The following is a 16428-nucleotide window of genomic DNA, read 5'->3' on the forward strand; positions in this document are numbered from 1 at the left end:
TTATTTATTTAAATAACCAAACCGAAACCGAACCGAAAGAAACCGAACCGAACTAAACCGAAATTTCATAAATATCCAAATGGTTACTATATTACTATATCCAAAATAACCGAAACCGAATACAACCGAACCGAAACCGAATGGTTAACCGAATGCCCAGGCCTAACCATTATCACCGGTCACTACTTTTAATTTTTTAAATCTTCAGTGTCAGTCTTGAATGTTGGTTCTAAATCTGTATTAGATTTTATTGAATAAAAATATTAAATTTTTATATTTATTTGAATTTATTTAACCACACTTTCTTGTCAGTATTTAAATCACATATTAATAACAGCCAATTTGGTGAATAACCATATTCAAAAGTTTAATTAAGAATATAGCATATAAATTGAAAAAACTAAGGATGAGGGGTAAATAGTATTACCATTTTGGTATTCTGATTATTTGGTGAAAAGGTGATGGCTGAAGGTCGGAGGTGGCCATAGTTCGCCAGAATTCACCGAAGGTCGGAAGTGGCCGGATGTAGTCGGAGATCGTAGATGGTCAGAACTCACTGGAAGTAGTTGGAGGTGGCCAGAGTTCGCCGGAGGTCAGAAGTGGCCGGATGTGGTTGGAGTTTGCCGGAGGTCGGAGATGGTCAGAACTCACTGGAAGTGGCCGGATGTGATCGGAGTTCGTTGGAGGTTGGAGGTGACTGGAGTTCGCTGGAAGTCGGAGGTGGCCGGAGGTCGAAAGTCGTCGAAAATGGTTGTGGAGATGATAGGAGTGGTGGTTTTAAATTAGGGTTAAAATAGACAATAATACAGAAAATGCAAAGAATATGATATTTTGATAGTTAGAGAGTGAATTAAATATTTTTTTTGGTTATACGAACAAATTTCCCTATTAATAATGTATATAAGAAGATCTTTCTTTGGCAATTAATTAACTTTGTAAACTTATAGGCCTTAGAGCATAAGCATTGGTGTCCTCTTGTTTTTGGTCCCCAAATTTAATAGTATTATTTTAAAAGATTCTTATTTTTAATATAAGCATTGGTGTCTATTTGTATGAGTACAGGTTATTGTAGCAAATAAAACACAAACCATTGAGAGTATAAAAATCATAACATAACTGATTGGACAAAAACATTAACAATTTCAAGATAGGTGTCAATAGTAAACGAACTAGAGAAGAAGAAATTTCACGACGTGGTTGCAGCTGATAACTGTTTAACTTTGGCCTGCAAGACCATCCCAGCTTCATCTGCCACACTTTTCTTTTTGGCTGCGACCTGCATTGAATGAACATCATTCTTGACGTTAACAACTAAAAGCTTGAGTAAATTATAGATGGTAAATATAGGTTCTCCAACAAAAGAGTGTTGAACAATTTGGCAGTGACGCAAGATTGATGTGAACAATACTGAAGCAAATAAAAAGGAGAGATCATAGCATTGGATTCTGATTTATACTGAAACGATACTCGGAACTACTAACAAATACAAGAACAGCGGTTCAAATGCGGAGTTTAAGTAAAGATTCTACTTAGTGTATATTATATATGCATGTATGGCTCTACGGGGTGCTTGACAAGGTGAAGGAAAGGACCAATCAAAGGGCTTCATGATTATGTTTACTGCATTCCTTAGCAGCCGTAAAACTTACAGCCCTCAACTATTATCTACAACGGATCAGTTACTGAATGAATCAAGTAAGAGCCTAACCCCTCGTAATAGAATCAGACTCCATTCTATATTACTCATTTCACAACTTTGTAAAGGTTAATGAGAACAGTGGCATTCTTTTGTAAAAGTACAGTTCTAACTTCTAAGGCATACTCTATAAGCCGTATGAAAGAAAAGTGTAGGCTTTTTCTCTCTAATCACCTCAGGATCAATCTAAACACCAAATCAAGCATTTCAAAGTTGCCAAGAGAGTGAAATTTACCTCAAAAAGTTGGTCAAAGTTGGATTTGAGCAAGTTGATCTTCCTCTGACAATAGTCTTTTCCATCATCGTAAGTGTTTCTTATTGTGATCGCATTACCTCAATGAAGTAACCAGTGCCAATATCAACTAGAACCTTATCAGCTTCATCAAGTGTCCCAGGTACGTAGAGTGAAATAGATTCATTGAAATAGATTCATTGGTGCTGAACCTTCTGCGGATACTCGAGCTTCCTCGCTGGAACCTCGTATTCGAAGGTGTAAAATTAGAAGGGTCTTGCTCTATCCCCACAAGCTGCTCTCCTGCCCTGCAATTTTGAAACCCAAGGAGATGTCAGATATAGAACTGGCTAAATAGTTCACCACCATTGCATTACTATGCCAGTACTAAAAACCAAAACTTTAACTCATAATTCTCAAATGAGAATGAACTGAAATCAGAATTTCACATTATAAAGAACACATTTTTTCAATCAGGGTTGAGCTCAAACATATCAGAACACAAAACCCACAAACCCGTAGGTCAAAATTAATCCGAATTGGAATGTATCCAATACCAAATTCGCAACAACAGTGAAATTCGAATCAACGATTCTGCTTAACCAAAAATTGGCATCCGTTCACTTAAAATTTTCCCAGGATTAATAAAAAAACAGAGCAAAACCATAAAACTCTATCTACGTACTCCAAACGCGAATATTGAAGAAGCATTCATGGTGAAGGAAAGAGAGAGAGATTCAATCAATACCTGAGTTACTCAAAGCTGCAACTGCTGTGAAAGAGAGGAAGAAGAAGAAGAAGACGGAGACGGGACAATCACAAGACGAAGACGGAGACGGAGTCGAGATATAAGAGAGAATTCGAGAACTTTCTCTCGACGACAAAGTGTTTTGTGTTAATCCTACACAAAATTTTCTCCCAATCACCAGCTTCCACGTGTTCAAGTAGACGGACGAAAAACATCCCACTTTAAGATATGTTTCTTCGTTATTTGACCTTTTTTTATTTATTTTTAAAAGATAAATGTTGGGGACTGTCTAAATAGACGCCATTGCACACATGGTCTTAACATAAACGTTAAAAGATTTTTGTTATTTCCCTTTTTTTGTTTTGGATAATCATGGAATCTCGGGTTAAAACGTAAAAATATATGATAATTTCGTCATTTAAAATATTAATATCAGACGAATGTGTTTGAAATCGATGTTCAAAAAAAAAATCAAACCATATTCCTCCAGTGATGATTTATTCAATTATTAAAATGGCTTTATTTTCTAATCTTAGACCATAGGCCTGTTCTTTTTTATGTCGCTCATCGAGCGATAGCGACCAAAGAAATAAAACAAAAATAAGATCGTAATTAATTAAACAGTCACTGCAACAGGGAAAGGAGTCAACGTTACTGTTGCAATGAACGACGGCAACTGTCGCTTGATAATCCAGCGACTCTGTTTTTACCCTGCGACATTTTTTCTCACTCTAGCGACTGGTCCGTCATCGTCGTTTTGCATCTACCGCTGTCGTTTTGCTTTGCTGATTGCAGTTTTCATCGTCGTTCTTCTCTGTCGCTGTCGCTACTCCAGCGATTAGTAAAAGAACAGGCCCCATCTTTAACGGAGCAACAATGAATTGTTTCTCACAACAACTTAAAAAAATATTTTTATTACACATTTTTTTCTTGATTTATTTTTTAATAGTAATACTAATAAGAAAATGACATATGTCTATTTTCAAATAAGCAATGTTTTTTACAGTGCTCAACCAAGCAACGCTTTTTATTCTTTTTTCTTCTATCTTCTTTTAATCCCTTTATAATAAAACGGAAGTACACAATATTATTTTATAGACTATATAATTTTAATAAATTAATTACAAATATGTTATATACTAATGATTGATTAATTAGTTACAAATAGGTTATACCGAAAATCTTAAAGAGAATATTTTAAAGAATTATATCATCTAACTTACCATATTAATTTCTTTTATTAAATTATTCATCAAATAAATTCTTTTGATATCTAACTTAACATATTAATTTGTTAATTATCATTATCATTCACCTCTCATTTTTATATATGAGTCTATTTTGTAAAACAAATAAATTATCATATTATTTATTATAATTAAAAATAGTTTTATTTCCGGATATACCATAAGTTGAATTTTTAAAAACAAAAATAAATTGTTCAATCTATAACATATTCAAGCTTTAGTAATATTATTCTTTAAAAATAATATCTATTGAATTAAAAATTTTACTGAGTAACGGGTCAAAATTTGAATTCAATTTCATATTTTTTTGTTGAATTTTATAATTTTATATAATATTATAAACTTTAAATAATTTATTTTGAAATATTTTTAATAAATTGAAACTTGATAAAAGTTAGAAACTATAAACACTCTAAATTGATTAGTTATAGCAATGTCAATAATATGTCACTATAATATGAAAGAATTTCAAGAAACCAAGTATATTAAAACAAAAAGTATAACAATACATTAAATTACTCATAATATAATAACTTGTTTTTTAAAAACCAAATTTACAAAATTATGTCTTATAACGACATTCAAGTCATGATGTAGAATATACATTATTGAAATAACTTCACATATATAACCTAACTAGATTATGACCCGTGCTAGAGCACGGTTGAAATTCTTTTTATTATATTATAATTTTAGAAAAATATAATTTATATGATTATTTTTAAAAGTTTTTTGGATAAAACATTATGCAATAATATCATATGCTAAATATGATGACTTGAAAAAATACATATTTTGTAAGTTTTATATTGTTAATTTTGTAATTTGATGTATGAGAAATGGTTATGTTTGTTGTTTGTTTTTGTTTTAATTTTTGAACATGTTTGGTGAAAGTTTTTTAATATGACCCGTGCTTAGGTAAGATTTTATTTTCAGTTGCACAATAAGATCTCGGAAATCACGATTAACTGTGATAAATTGCTTAGATTGTATTCCTTTTTACGTCTAAGAATATATTTTTTATTTCTAACAGTATATATTTTGTAACAATACATGGAATACTAAAGATTCTATTTAGGAAATTGTATCAATCATTGGAATATTCTCTTTAAGAAGATTATTTGGTATATTCTTAAATGTATTCATATAGCCCACAAATTGACCAATTAATCTATAATGTTTTGTTGTAACCAACCTATATTTAATGTATAACCTATTTTGTAATCAACTTATAAAAATTATATAGTCTACAAAAAAAAGGTGTGTACTTCCGTTTTATTATATAGGGGATATAACATATTAAATTTTTATTTTAAAATATAAAATATACAAAATTTTGTATAAAATAAATTTTATCCAGTGTTATAGTATGGGTATTTGTCTAGTCTTATAGCATGAATACTTATCTAAAATCATTAACAATATAACTTACAAAATAGGGTTTTTTTTTTAAACCATCATATTTAGCATATGATTTTATTGCATAATATTTTATCTAAAAAAACTTTTAAAAACAATCACATAAATTATAATTTATATAGAAATTACAATATAAATAAAATAAATTTCAACCCGTGTTGTAGCACGGATCTTAATCTAGTTATTTGTTTAATAAAATCATCAATGTGAGCAACCCCACTAATGATGCTCTTAAGAGCGAAAAAAATAATATATTTTTAGAGTTTATTTGATAAAGATGACTAGTTTGGCTAACAATTATAGATGGTCGGAAAGAGGAGGGCACATGGAAGAATGGGATGGACCGACGTTAACGGGGATGAAGACAACAAGTCGAACCAACCACTCATTGCAAACCTCTCCTAGAGCACATCTTTGATGATCACATGTTATTTGAGTCGTCCATCTTGCACATGCGTTTTCACATTATAATGTTTGTTTCCACTCTATATATTATCATTTAACAGCTATTAATTATGATGTGGTGGACAATTATTATCTTACAAAGTCTTGGTTTACGGATTTAAATTTCAAGAAGAGTTAGTAATTTTATAAGTAAGTTTTTTCATCCACAAAACTTTTTTTTTTTTAAACGTTACGCAAACTATATGTCATTTACACCAATATTTACAAAATGATAATGGTGTATTCTTAATTGATTTGGTAATGCAAAACGCATGATACCGAAATCTTATTTTTGAATTTGAAATATAAATTTGTTGGGCCAAAACCACCTTTACCAAATTATTATTTTTTTGGGTTATTGCTCTGACTCTCAAAATTTTCACCGTCTAATAAAATGATTGAAAATCATTACATGTTTAGTGGGTAAAATCATCTCCGCGTTGACTAGTGCCATTAAATCGTTGAAGCCGTACAAAAGTTACCACCTCTTTAAACAAAATTGTGTCAAGTGTCATACTTTACTAATTTCATCTTAACAGTGATAAGTCTTTATTTTATCTACATTACATGCTTATACGTGTCACTTTATTATAGGATTTTTTAAATAACCTAAATCAAGTTTCATCGCGGCACGTTGTTATATTATCTTGACTTGGACCATTTTCAGTGGACACTGACAATTATACCCTGACACTCGCAAGCAACAAAAAATGTTATCGAGGCACCGCACCAAGGGCTAATTTCGTCATTTCCTATCTTAGTAAAGCCATCAGAGTCTCTGGCCAATTTCAGACTGGCCACTCACTGATCAAAAGGCAACTTGCTCCTCCACCACAAGCCACAAACTTATTTAACAATTTAGTAGTATATCTAACATCCAAGATTAATTGTACAAAGAATACAAACATAATATCAATTTGTAATTACCATAGCAAAATTAAACATCACTTCCAGATTTTAAATCCTTACAAATAACTCAAAAGTAAATGGAGTCTTGTGTCAAAAACTCAAAACTAAAATTTGGCATATATTCATCATATGTGGTAGACTAATATTTTATAATGTTCTTTTCGCAAAAAAGTAAAGAACCTATTTTACAACTGTATGAACAATACTGAAAATTACAGCATAACGACAGCATTGACATGGATAGATTAATAATAATAATAATAAATAAATAAAAGATTTGAGTAAAATATGCCTCCATGGTCCAAAACCATTGAACCACTCGTCTCGTCTCTTCCACATAAAACAAGAACAACCACCAAAAAACGATGTGACATATACTTACAAACAAACAAGAAGACCATCATATCAACTAATCAGAGCAACAGAAAATAGAAGAAGACGCAAGATTTGTTTCCATGATCCTGAAATGGGATTAAAAGAGCAACAGAATTGTCTGAATCAGAGGAAGATCATAGTTTTTTTATTCTTAGCTTTTATACCAATAGCTCTGTTTCGACTCTGTTTTAATAATCCATTCTCCTCCATTGATGACACCTCTCTCCAAGACTCTTCACCTCACGTGGTCATCACTAGCTTCTCTTCTTCTTCTTCTTCTCAAGGTAACATCGAACTTATTCAATATTTTTGTGTAGATGCAAAACACAATGGTTTAAACTTTAGAATTGTTGTCTAAATCTGCAGAAGAGGATACTCAAGAGAGTACTGATCGTGTAAAGGACGAATCTTCATGCGATTATACGCAAGGGAAATGGGACAGGGACGAGATTGGTCCACTCTACAATGGTTCAACCTGCGGAACAATTAAAGATGGTCAGAACTGTTTCCGCCATGGTAGGCCTGATTCCAGTTATCTTTATTGGAAATGGAAACCGAACCAATGCGATATACCGAGATTCGACGCAAACCGGTTTCTTGATCTTATGAGAGATAAGCATCTAGCTTTTATCGGTGACTCCATGGCTAGAAACCAGCTTGAGTCTCTTATGTGCTTGCTCTCTACAGTCTCTAGTCCCGATCTCGTGTATAGAAACGGAGACGACAATAAATTCAGAAGATGGCGTTTCGAATCTCACAACGTCACGGTCTCGGTTTACTGGTCCCCGTTTTTGGTGGCCGGTTTGGAGAAATCGGGAAACTTGGACCACAATGTATTGCACCTAGACCGCGTGGATGAGAGATGGGGCAAGGATTTAGAACGTATTGATACTGTCGTTGTCTCAGTGGGACATTGGTTTCTGCATCCGGCGGTTTACTACGAGTCCGGTTCGGTTTTGGGATGTCATTCTTGTGAAGCAAGCAACTGTACCGAGGTAGGGTTTTACGATGTGTTTAGAAAAGCGATAAGAACAACGTTGAAAGCGGTGGCTAGAAGTCGCCGTGAGGTTATCTTGACGACTTTTTCGCCGTCACATTTCGAAGGCCGGCCTTGGGATAGTCTCGGCGCGTGTAACATGACAGAGCCGTACGAAGGGAAGGTGTTAGAAGGTTTGGACTTGGACATGCGCCAAATAGAGATGGAGGAGTTTACAGCGGCTAAAGCGGCCGCGGGGGAGGTGAGGTTAGAGGCGTTGGACGTGACGGCTATGTCGGTGTTGAGACCAGACGGACATCCTGGCCCGTACATGTATCCGTTCCCGTTCAAGAACGGTGTACCGGAAAGAGTGCATAATGATTGTCTCCATTGGTGTCTGCCTGGACCGGTCGACACGTGGAACGAGATTATGATCGAGATGTTGCGGCGATGGAGGGTCTAAATCATGAACCATGATTGTGGAAGTGATCCTATGACATCATTCATTTAAACGCATATGACAAAAGGTGTAATCATATATTATTTTTTTTCGGGATTTCAGAAAGTATAGTAGTTTTCTTTTCTTGGAATAGATACGATCGAAAAAAAAAACACATGAATGATGTACTTTATTTGTTGGTTATTTCTTCCGTTCTTCAAAACGATAGAGAGGAGTACACAAAAATAGCTGCACAATTTATATTTTTTTCCAATAATTCAAACTAATTAAGTAGTCATATGTCATAGAAATTTTTTTTGGCTTGGAATCTTCTAATTATTGTGCCTTAAACTGTCCATGTACTGATGTACAATAGCCACTAGCATGCTTGTTCTTTTATATTAAGGTGTAGATAGCTGTCACTATGATTCGTAGATCATTGATTAATGATGGACCGCGTCTAGAATTTTTTTTTTGTAGTGATGAATATGATGTCATGGCCAAGAACATTGTTACTAAAGAATATAACATTTGTTCTATTAATTGGTCTATTCAATTTCACTTGTTTATAAGAGGCCTTTGTGGAAGCAAAGCAAGTGGCAACTGGCAAGAAAGGGATGGGCACCGTGAATTAAAGAAGATTTTGTAATAATGTTCTATATCCAATTTTGCAGGCATTTTTTGGGTTTTGTATTTGTGGCAGAGCATAAGAGTAAGACCCAGAGATGTGTTTTTTGTCTTTTATTTCTAGCATATGTTTTTTTGTCTTCCAGTACACAATTTTTTTTTGGCTTTTTTAACGAAGATGAGAATCTTCAATTTTCTTAAGAGTAAATGGTTAAAAAGATTTTGTTAGACAAGAGAGGTTTTAACTTTTGACCAGCTGTTTATTCTTTTTGCCCTCCCTCTTTCGAGTAACCCTTCTTCCTCCTGCCTTTTCTGAGTTTCTCCACTAAGTTATGTTTGGAACTTATGTTGTTCCCGAACACGTTACTGCTCTCGGTTGTTTACTAAGATAACTTGTACTAATTTATAAAATCGTTTCCAAAGTGCTTTTTATAGGTTTGAATGGTGACAGTGGACTAAAGAGATTGATCTATTTTTGTAACTAATTTATTTTTATTGTTCATCCTAAAAAATATCATTGCACACTCGTATGGTATGGGCTTTGCCACAATAATATTGAAACATGCGTATGGGCTTTTTACCAGAGCTTCGTATTAGGCTCATTTGTGTCATCAAATTCCAGAGCTCACCTTAATGTGTCTCTTACTACAGCCACATGTACCACACTAGTGAGTAGCCCATATCCCTATGTAGGTAGCATGTAGCAGAAATAGAATCATATCTCTCATTCACATCGAGGTTGCTACGAACCACAAAAAGAGAGTTTGATACTTTGATTCCTAGAGTATTTCAGGGAGATTTTTGTTTTTTTTGTTATTCAAACACATCGAAAGTAAGATCAAATAAGATTGAAAATATATATATATAAAAGCTAACTGATTCATTGTAGACTGGTTTCTAATTAATTATAAACCTCTGACATTTAGTTAATATATTTGCTTTTTATTGAGAACTGATAGTAGTCATATATGATCTTTCTTTCTTGCATTGAATAACTTCAATACATAATGTATATTTACAATAGATTTAAAGCGTGAATACAATAGTTGATCCTTGATTCGAAGATTATTCAGATTCATTACATAGAAACATAAAAAAGAGCTCTATATAGCTATTCAAAGACATGTATATACATTGGGTAGGTTTTGCTTTTCGGACCAAAAAGCCTACTTCAGCAATCTCCCATTGACACTGACCACTTAACACACTCTCACACGCATTTCTTCTTATTCACGCCATCAAAAAGAGGAAAGGGGCCAAAAATTTATGAGCCCTCAATTCTTCTTAAAAATAAATACATAATACAAAATTCACACAGGACTGTCTTCCTGATTAGTAAGCAATGGAACTTTGTATTCATCTTCTTTGCGAGAATGAATAGTTTTGATGGATTTTCTTTCATCGTTCGGATTTTGTTTTTCTTCGCTTTCCTTCAATTGTCCCCAAGACACTGTATAGTATCCCACACCACCTATGGCTGCTCCTAACACACTGCACCCATATGCACCAACAAATACTTAATAATCATGTACAATAACCATATGCTAATAAGTATTTAAGATGATCAATGAATATTTTATCGGACCTCCCGTAGTGAAGACTGTTGACGAAGAAGCTGGTGCCAAAAAGTGTTGCCCAAAAGATACCAAAGGGTTTGAATAATGGCACGTAAGAAGGTCCTTTCATTTGGGTGCACTTTACGTGTACACTTGTTCGTATCACACTTCCAAATGTTCCCTGTTTAACACATCATCATAGTGACCAATATTAGACACGTTACGATCAATGGCTTTATGTATATCATTTTTTTAAACATAATTATTTACAAAGTTATTTGAACAGGTAGTCTTGTTCTAGTGTAATCGAACCTGGTGAAATGCATGTTATTGCAAAAAAAAAAAAAGAAATTAATTACCGTAGCGATAATGAGGTAAAGATCGAAGTTAGGTTGGATCTTCCATGCACTTAGGTCTCTTTCCATATATAACGAGAATATTAGACACTGGATCGTCCCAACTATGCTGTAAAACGAAGCCACCTTCATTACATGTGGATACTTTTTCACCGTCCCTGTCTGCCAAAGAGAAAAACAATAAATATTCTCAAAATTAATTAACATGCATGCATAAGCTAGCATAACGATCGTTTCAGTAATAGATGGATGGTTTATATTATTGTTGAGTACCTGAACAACATTGAAGAGGGAGACAGAAAAAACGGCGGCGGCCAAAAATATACAGCCGAGAAACCAATTGTCGGGGAGGTTGTAGTAGACCAAAAGTTTAGGGATTGATTTAAGAAAACGAGTTGGGGAAGCAGACGAAGCTGGTCTTATGAAGGGACCTTTGTACAACTCCTCAACAAAAGCTCCGCTTAATGAGATTATTGTTCCCATCATTTTAGCCCTCGTACTCGTGTTTCTCCAATCCAATTTGCTCCTTCTATAAATGCATAGATGGTTATTATATGTTGGAAGACGTACATATTACAATTATATATATATGGAGATTTATAAATGGTAATGCGAGATATCTTACCCGAGAAGAATAGAGAGTAGGAAGGAGAAGGAAGGGATTTGCAATCCCATTGCACATACGACTATGGGTGAGCTGAAACTTAGTCCCACGAATGCCAAGTTTTGGAATATAAATATCCTTCACATATTTAAAATGTTGCAGTATAATCAGTGCATGTGTATGCATGCATGAATAACGTTCAAAATGCATGCAAATGCGTGTGTGCTCGCAAGTGAGCAAACTATCATGACCCAACATATGTTACACAGTTTTTTTTAATATCAAAAAAAAAAACATGGTGTGTGCATGGTATGTGCCCCTCACAAATAAACGTCACGATGTGGAAAATAAGAGAACATATTAGGCCTAATTGTATATTTTATAACCGAGTAAACGGCACGCAGTTTTGTTTCTTTTCGATAGATGACGTTGCAAATCCATGTTTTAAAATATTGATCAGCTAGTGGTTGAGACAGTACGTTTATAAACATGGAGTACCTTATATATTATTATTTTTATTTAAGGACCACCGAAGTTATTAATATTGCAAAATACAATAATACTGGTAAGAATCTGGTCTGAGTCCCAAAAAATCTATATGATAGATTTCTAAGAAAACATTAACTAATAAAGAGAGATGGGATGTACCCACCCGGTGAAGCCTAGAAAGAAAACACGAACGAGAAGTGGCCAAGAGAAGATAGATTGTTCAGTTCTGCAGGTGTGATGATAACACCATTATAAACCATAAATCAGAAAAGAATCAAGATTGATTAGTGAGGAGATATTATACTAAAGTATGCATGGAACGTGGACCGACCTGTCATTCCTGTGGAAGAAGAAAGAAAAAGGCAGAAGAAGAATAGATCCAAAAGCATTTGTGTAAACGACGAACACAAAAGGACTCATTCCTCCCGTCAACGCCGTCTTTGCCATAATCGTTAGAGCAATAGTGCATGCTTCCATTATCGCCATTGCGACAAACGGCACGAACTCATCCCTTCTAACTTTCAACTCCATCTCTCTTCGTCTAGCCTCAAATAAAAACTGGACGATGTCTCCTAGCTCCAAGTATATAGGAAAATAAAGATTAGATAGAGAGAGAGGGGGAGAGAGAAGGAGAGAGAGAGAGAGGGAGATAGATCTTCAATGCTATTGGAGAAGATACGAAATTATTGGTTTAATTTCTCTAATCATATATAGAGAAGGAGGAGTTATCATACATTTTTATTTTTTATTTATCATTATCTATTTTTCAGATATAACCTTTCACGAAACGGTGAAGCTACTTTACAAGCGTGATGTAGCTACACGAGTGACTCCACCATTGCACTAAGGGTGATATGCTAACGTCATATTCGTATTTATTTTTTTACTTATCAGCGTGTGTTCAACTTCAGACATAAATCCAAATAGTGTGATGCTGTTTTCAGATCATTTCCTTTTATTTATGTAGTTACGTCGCGTTTTTCGTCTAATAAGTTATGTAACGTATACAATTATATATAAGTTAGCGAGAGCATGATATGGAACGTACGTGGGTTCTCCTAATACATCGTCAACACTTAATTCTGATCGTACGCAAACTAAATCAGCGATTAATTGGAGACCATACATTTTTTACTTAAAATTTTATCCTATCCTAAACTTTTCTAACAGTTTTCTCTAGAATTTAGAAACGGATATATATATATATATATATATATATATATATTGTTGCGTTCAAAACTAGAGGACTTACAAAAACCAAAACAATGAACGAACTTCTTAGAGTTCCCTGTTAATTGATGTCTCACGACAACATTTTTACAAGGACAATGTCATGAAGGGGAGAAATTCTGAATCCAATACTGCAGGAAATTTGAAGCTTTAGACGGACGAGTCATTAGAAAATGATGGTACTTGATTCGTAATTTGATGATTAATTGCTTTGAAATTGTGGTACGTTAGCCCCTTCCCGAGTAAAAGTTCGGGAGTCTCTATGCTCCTCACGGTTTGGTTTAGACAATTCCAGCCACAACTTATAATGACTGAAAGTAAAAGATTAACTTCTCTCAGCAGTGCATTAGTCACTTACCATCATCTTTTAGGGATGTCTCTACTTCATCTTCTACTCTCTCTTAAATTCCTACTCGCAACAAATTAGTACGTACCTTTGTAAAATCAGCTAACTCTTTTTCTGGTTTACTATGTATTCAAAAAATAAATCTTTTATGGATTCTGTTATTCCGTTCACGCCCCCATGAAAATGGCATATCATTTAACTGAGGGCAATAAATTAAACCAATAATATGTACTATTCTTACATTCTAATGATATTAGGTATACACTTACACAATGGACTAGTAACATCTCACTGAACATTTTTTTTTTTTTAACGAAGTCCCTAATTGTGAACGTAACTTGAGATACTACCTTAACTTCCACATCCACTAACCAATTTAAAATTAGACGCGATTTTTCGTTCAAAGGACCATTTGAACGTGAAGTAATATTTTAAGCGTAAAAAACAAAAAGAAACGACAAAGCATATTGCTGACATATGCAACGTAAAATCCTATAATTGCGATCTGCATATTAATTTATACAATGGGCCAGGTGATTTGTCTACTCTTGGCTGAGGTTAATTCATGACCCACACTCGGAAAATATAAAAATAATGGGGTCCAAATTGAGTAATGATAAAATAGATGACTCGATCGATATTTTTGTCAAAAAAAGAATTGAAGAAAAGGTGTCATTTCTTGTCAACCCCTGCGTTAACCTCCAAGTATTTGATACTGTAATGGTTAGTGGATTCAGATTCATCCAACAAAAATGTTAGGTTATGATGGCTCTTAGGCTTTTTTAAAATTCTTCTCCCTAATTCCTAAATATTTTAGGTCTGACGCTAGGCCGGTGAGTTTCTGATGATGCTTATTCAGACTATAGTCATTCATAATGAGACAACAATAATTTATAGATTTGAATCATACACATTCGTAGACAGGATAAGTAAGTTAGGATACACAAAAAATTAAAGTCATACAAGTTCGAATACACAGCCATAGATGCTAAAATGATAAAATCTGAAAATTCCATCGAATCCTGCGGTAAATGCTGTAATATTCCCATTTAATACGTGAATCTTAAAATGAGTTGAACTCCAAATGCGTTCGGAACTCTGACCATTTGGTCAAATTGAGTGACCATACATCTTAAATGATGAAAGCAATTTATATAATTTTTTTTGTTTGGATTAAAAATTGTATAATTTGTTCGGCCACGCCAAGGAAACAATTAATATATCAAGAGAATAAACATGTCATGACTATTGCATTAGATATATTTTTGGTTCAACAATTAAGAAATATAATCTGTTTTAAGTATAAATGCAAATGTGACTCTTCATTATGGTTTTAGGACCAAATTATGAGCATTCCCTTTGTTAGGTTTGAACTTAGAACTATCCTTCAAATACAATAAAACAAACAAGTATTGATACGATTGTAGTAAAGAAAAATCATTATTTAGTTTTCTTTCTTATTTGCATTTAGCTACAATTAAATTATTATACTTTCTTTGTTGGGCTATGCACTTAGGCGGTTAGGCCCAACATTTTTTCAAATGTTTATATAACCTCTTCAATTCCTCATGTTATAAGTTATAGTATAACCTAATGTGCAAAACCTTGCATCTATATTAACTTGGGTCTCAAGAAATGGGCCAAATGTACATTAAGGCACTTTAAAGGTTGCCTGGAGTGTCCATTTAAATGAGATCATGAGATTGAAGCATTCACCGTTCAAAATAAAAAAATTGGCGTTACTCATGCATAATCAACGACTTGACTGTCCATAAGAAATAAAGAACCGTACTCATGTAATCTTTGAGACCTAATTTGGATAGACATGAAAACAAGAAAAAGTCTTTCTAAACCCCAAAATATAATTTTTTTTTAATAATCTTAATAACAGTTTTAATTATGTGTTGTTGTTTGGCCAAGAAAGATTGCATTTTGTGTTGCATCAGACGTTCATCTCTTTGGAATATCATGGTCGCTGAGTTGGCCAAAGCACATGAGAGCATGGGTTGCATGCATATATGTATTAATTTTGGTTGATGTAACCAACCAATCAAACATTTGCAACAAACAAATGAGTGGCTTCTATCCATTTATATACTAATAGTAAATCAGTGTGGACTAAATGGGAAGTGGAGCTGGCAAAAATGAATTGAGGGAAGAATCGACTAATAATATATGAGAAATCATGTTAACATTTATGCAAAGCACATGTAAGATTTAAGAAATAGTCCGATCCGATAGAAAGTCCAATAGTTTCATGCAATGTGTTTATAATATATATCAAGAAATAATCGTTGCAATCTCATAGACTTTGATATTCAAACACATCATGTGCTTGCTTTACGTACAAATAATTTACATTGGAAAATGCGGCACCATACCCATACTCATTTCAAAAACAAAGTCACATATTTCGTGTATCAGTTCGGAATATATAATATATAACATAGAATTGTAGTGAAGTAGTTTTATGTGAATGTAAAAACTATATTATTTTCGAATTACTGTTTATCGGGAAAAACATGAAAAATGTAATATCAAATAATTGTTCCGGGATCCCGCCAAATTAACCCAATAAACCCACAAAAGAGGGAAACCTATAAAAGTAGGGAGCTGTTTCCATAGACTGCGGTGCCTCTCCTCTTCCATGAATAAAATCCATTATCAATCAGTATAATTTTTTAAAATTACGACATATAACTAAATTATGTAAAACTATAGATTAAAAACTGAAT

At 33.6% G+C, this 16428-nt stretch overlaps 2 protein-coding genes across 2 annotated transcripts; one reads left to right on the plus strand and one right to left on the minus strand.

The window, feature by feature from the left end:
- Window positions 1–6855: 6855 nt before the first annotated feature.
- On the plus strand, window positions 6856–8731 carry LOC104701666 (xyloglucan O-acetyltransferase 1). Its single transcript, XM_010417401.2, has 2 exons — window positions 6856–7354; window positions 7437–8731. The coding sequence occupies exons 1-2, from the start codon at window positions 7162–7164 to the stop codon at window positions 8507–8509; spliced, it is 1266 nt and encodes a 421-aa protein (XP_010415703.1). The 5' UTR covers window positions 6856–7161; the 3' UTR covers window positions 8510–8731.
- Window positions 8732–10165: 1434 nt separating this feature from the next.
- LOC104701665 (WAT1-related protein At1g70260) lies at window positions 10166–12891 on the minus strand. The gene is made up of 7 exons (XM_010417400.3): window positions 12449–12891; window positions 12281–12343; window positions 11650–11766; window positions 11298–11553; window positions 11028–11186; window positions 10698–10849; window positions 10166–10603 (listed from the first exon to the last, which is right to left on the minus strand). The coding sequence occupies exons 1-7, from the start codon at window positions 12646–12648 to the stop codon at window positions 10423–10425; spliced, it is 1128 nt and encodes a 375-aa protein (XP_010415702.2). The 5' UTR covers window positions 12649–12891; the 3' UTR covers window positions 10166–10422.
- Between the last annotated feature and the right edge of the window lie 3537 nt (window positions 12892–16428).

The sequence above is a fragment of the Camelina sativa genome, chromosome 7, assembly GCF_030686135.1.
Source record: "Camelina sativa cultivar CO46 ecotype springtype chromosome 7, ASM3068613v1".
NCBI lineage: Eukaryota > Viridiplantae > Streptophyta > Magnoliopsida > Brassicales > Brassicaceae > Camelina > Camelina sativa.

Coding starts and splice junctions, on each gene's coding strand:
- LOC104701666 (XM_010417401.2), top strand. CDS start 7,162: ATGGGATTAAAAGAGCAACAGAATTGTCTGAATCAGAGGAAGATCATA. Junction 7,355..7,436: donor TTCTTCTTCTTCTTCTCAAG/GTAACATCGAAC, acceptor CTAAATCTGCAG/AAGAGGATACTCAAGAGAGT.
- LOC104701665 (XM_010417400.3), bottom strand. CDS start 12,648: ATGGAGTTGAAAGTTAGAAGGGATGAGTTCGTGCCGTTTGTCGCAATG. Junction 12,344..12,448: donor TTCTTCCACAGGAATGACAG/GTCGGTCCACGT, acceptor TCACACCTGCAG/AACTGAACAATCTATCTTCT. Junction 11,767..12,280: donor TTCTTTCTAGGCTTCACCGG/GTGGGTACATCC, acceptor AAATATGTGAAG/GATATTTATATTCCAAAACT.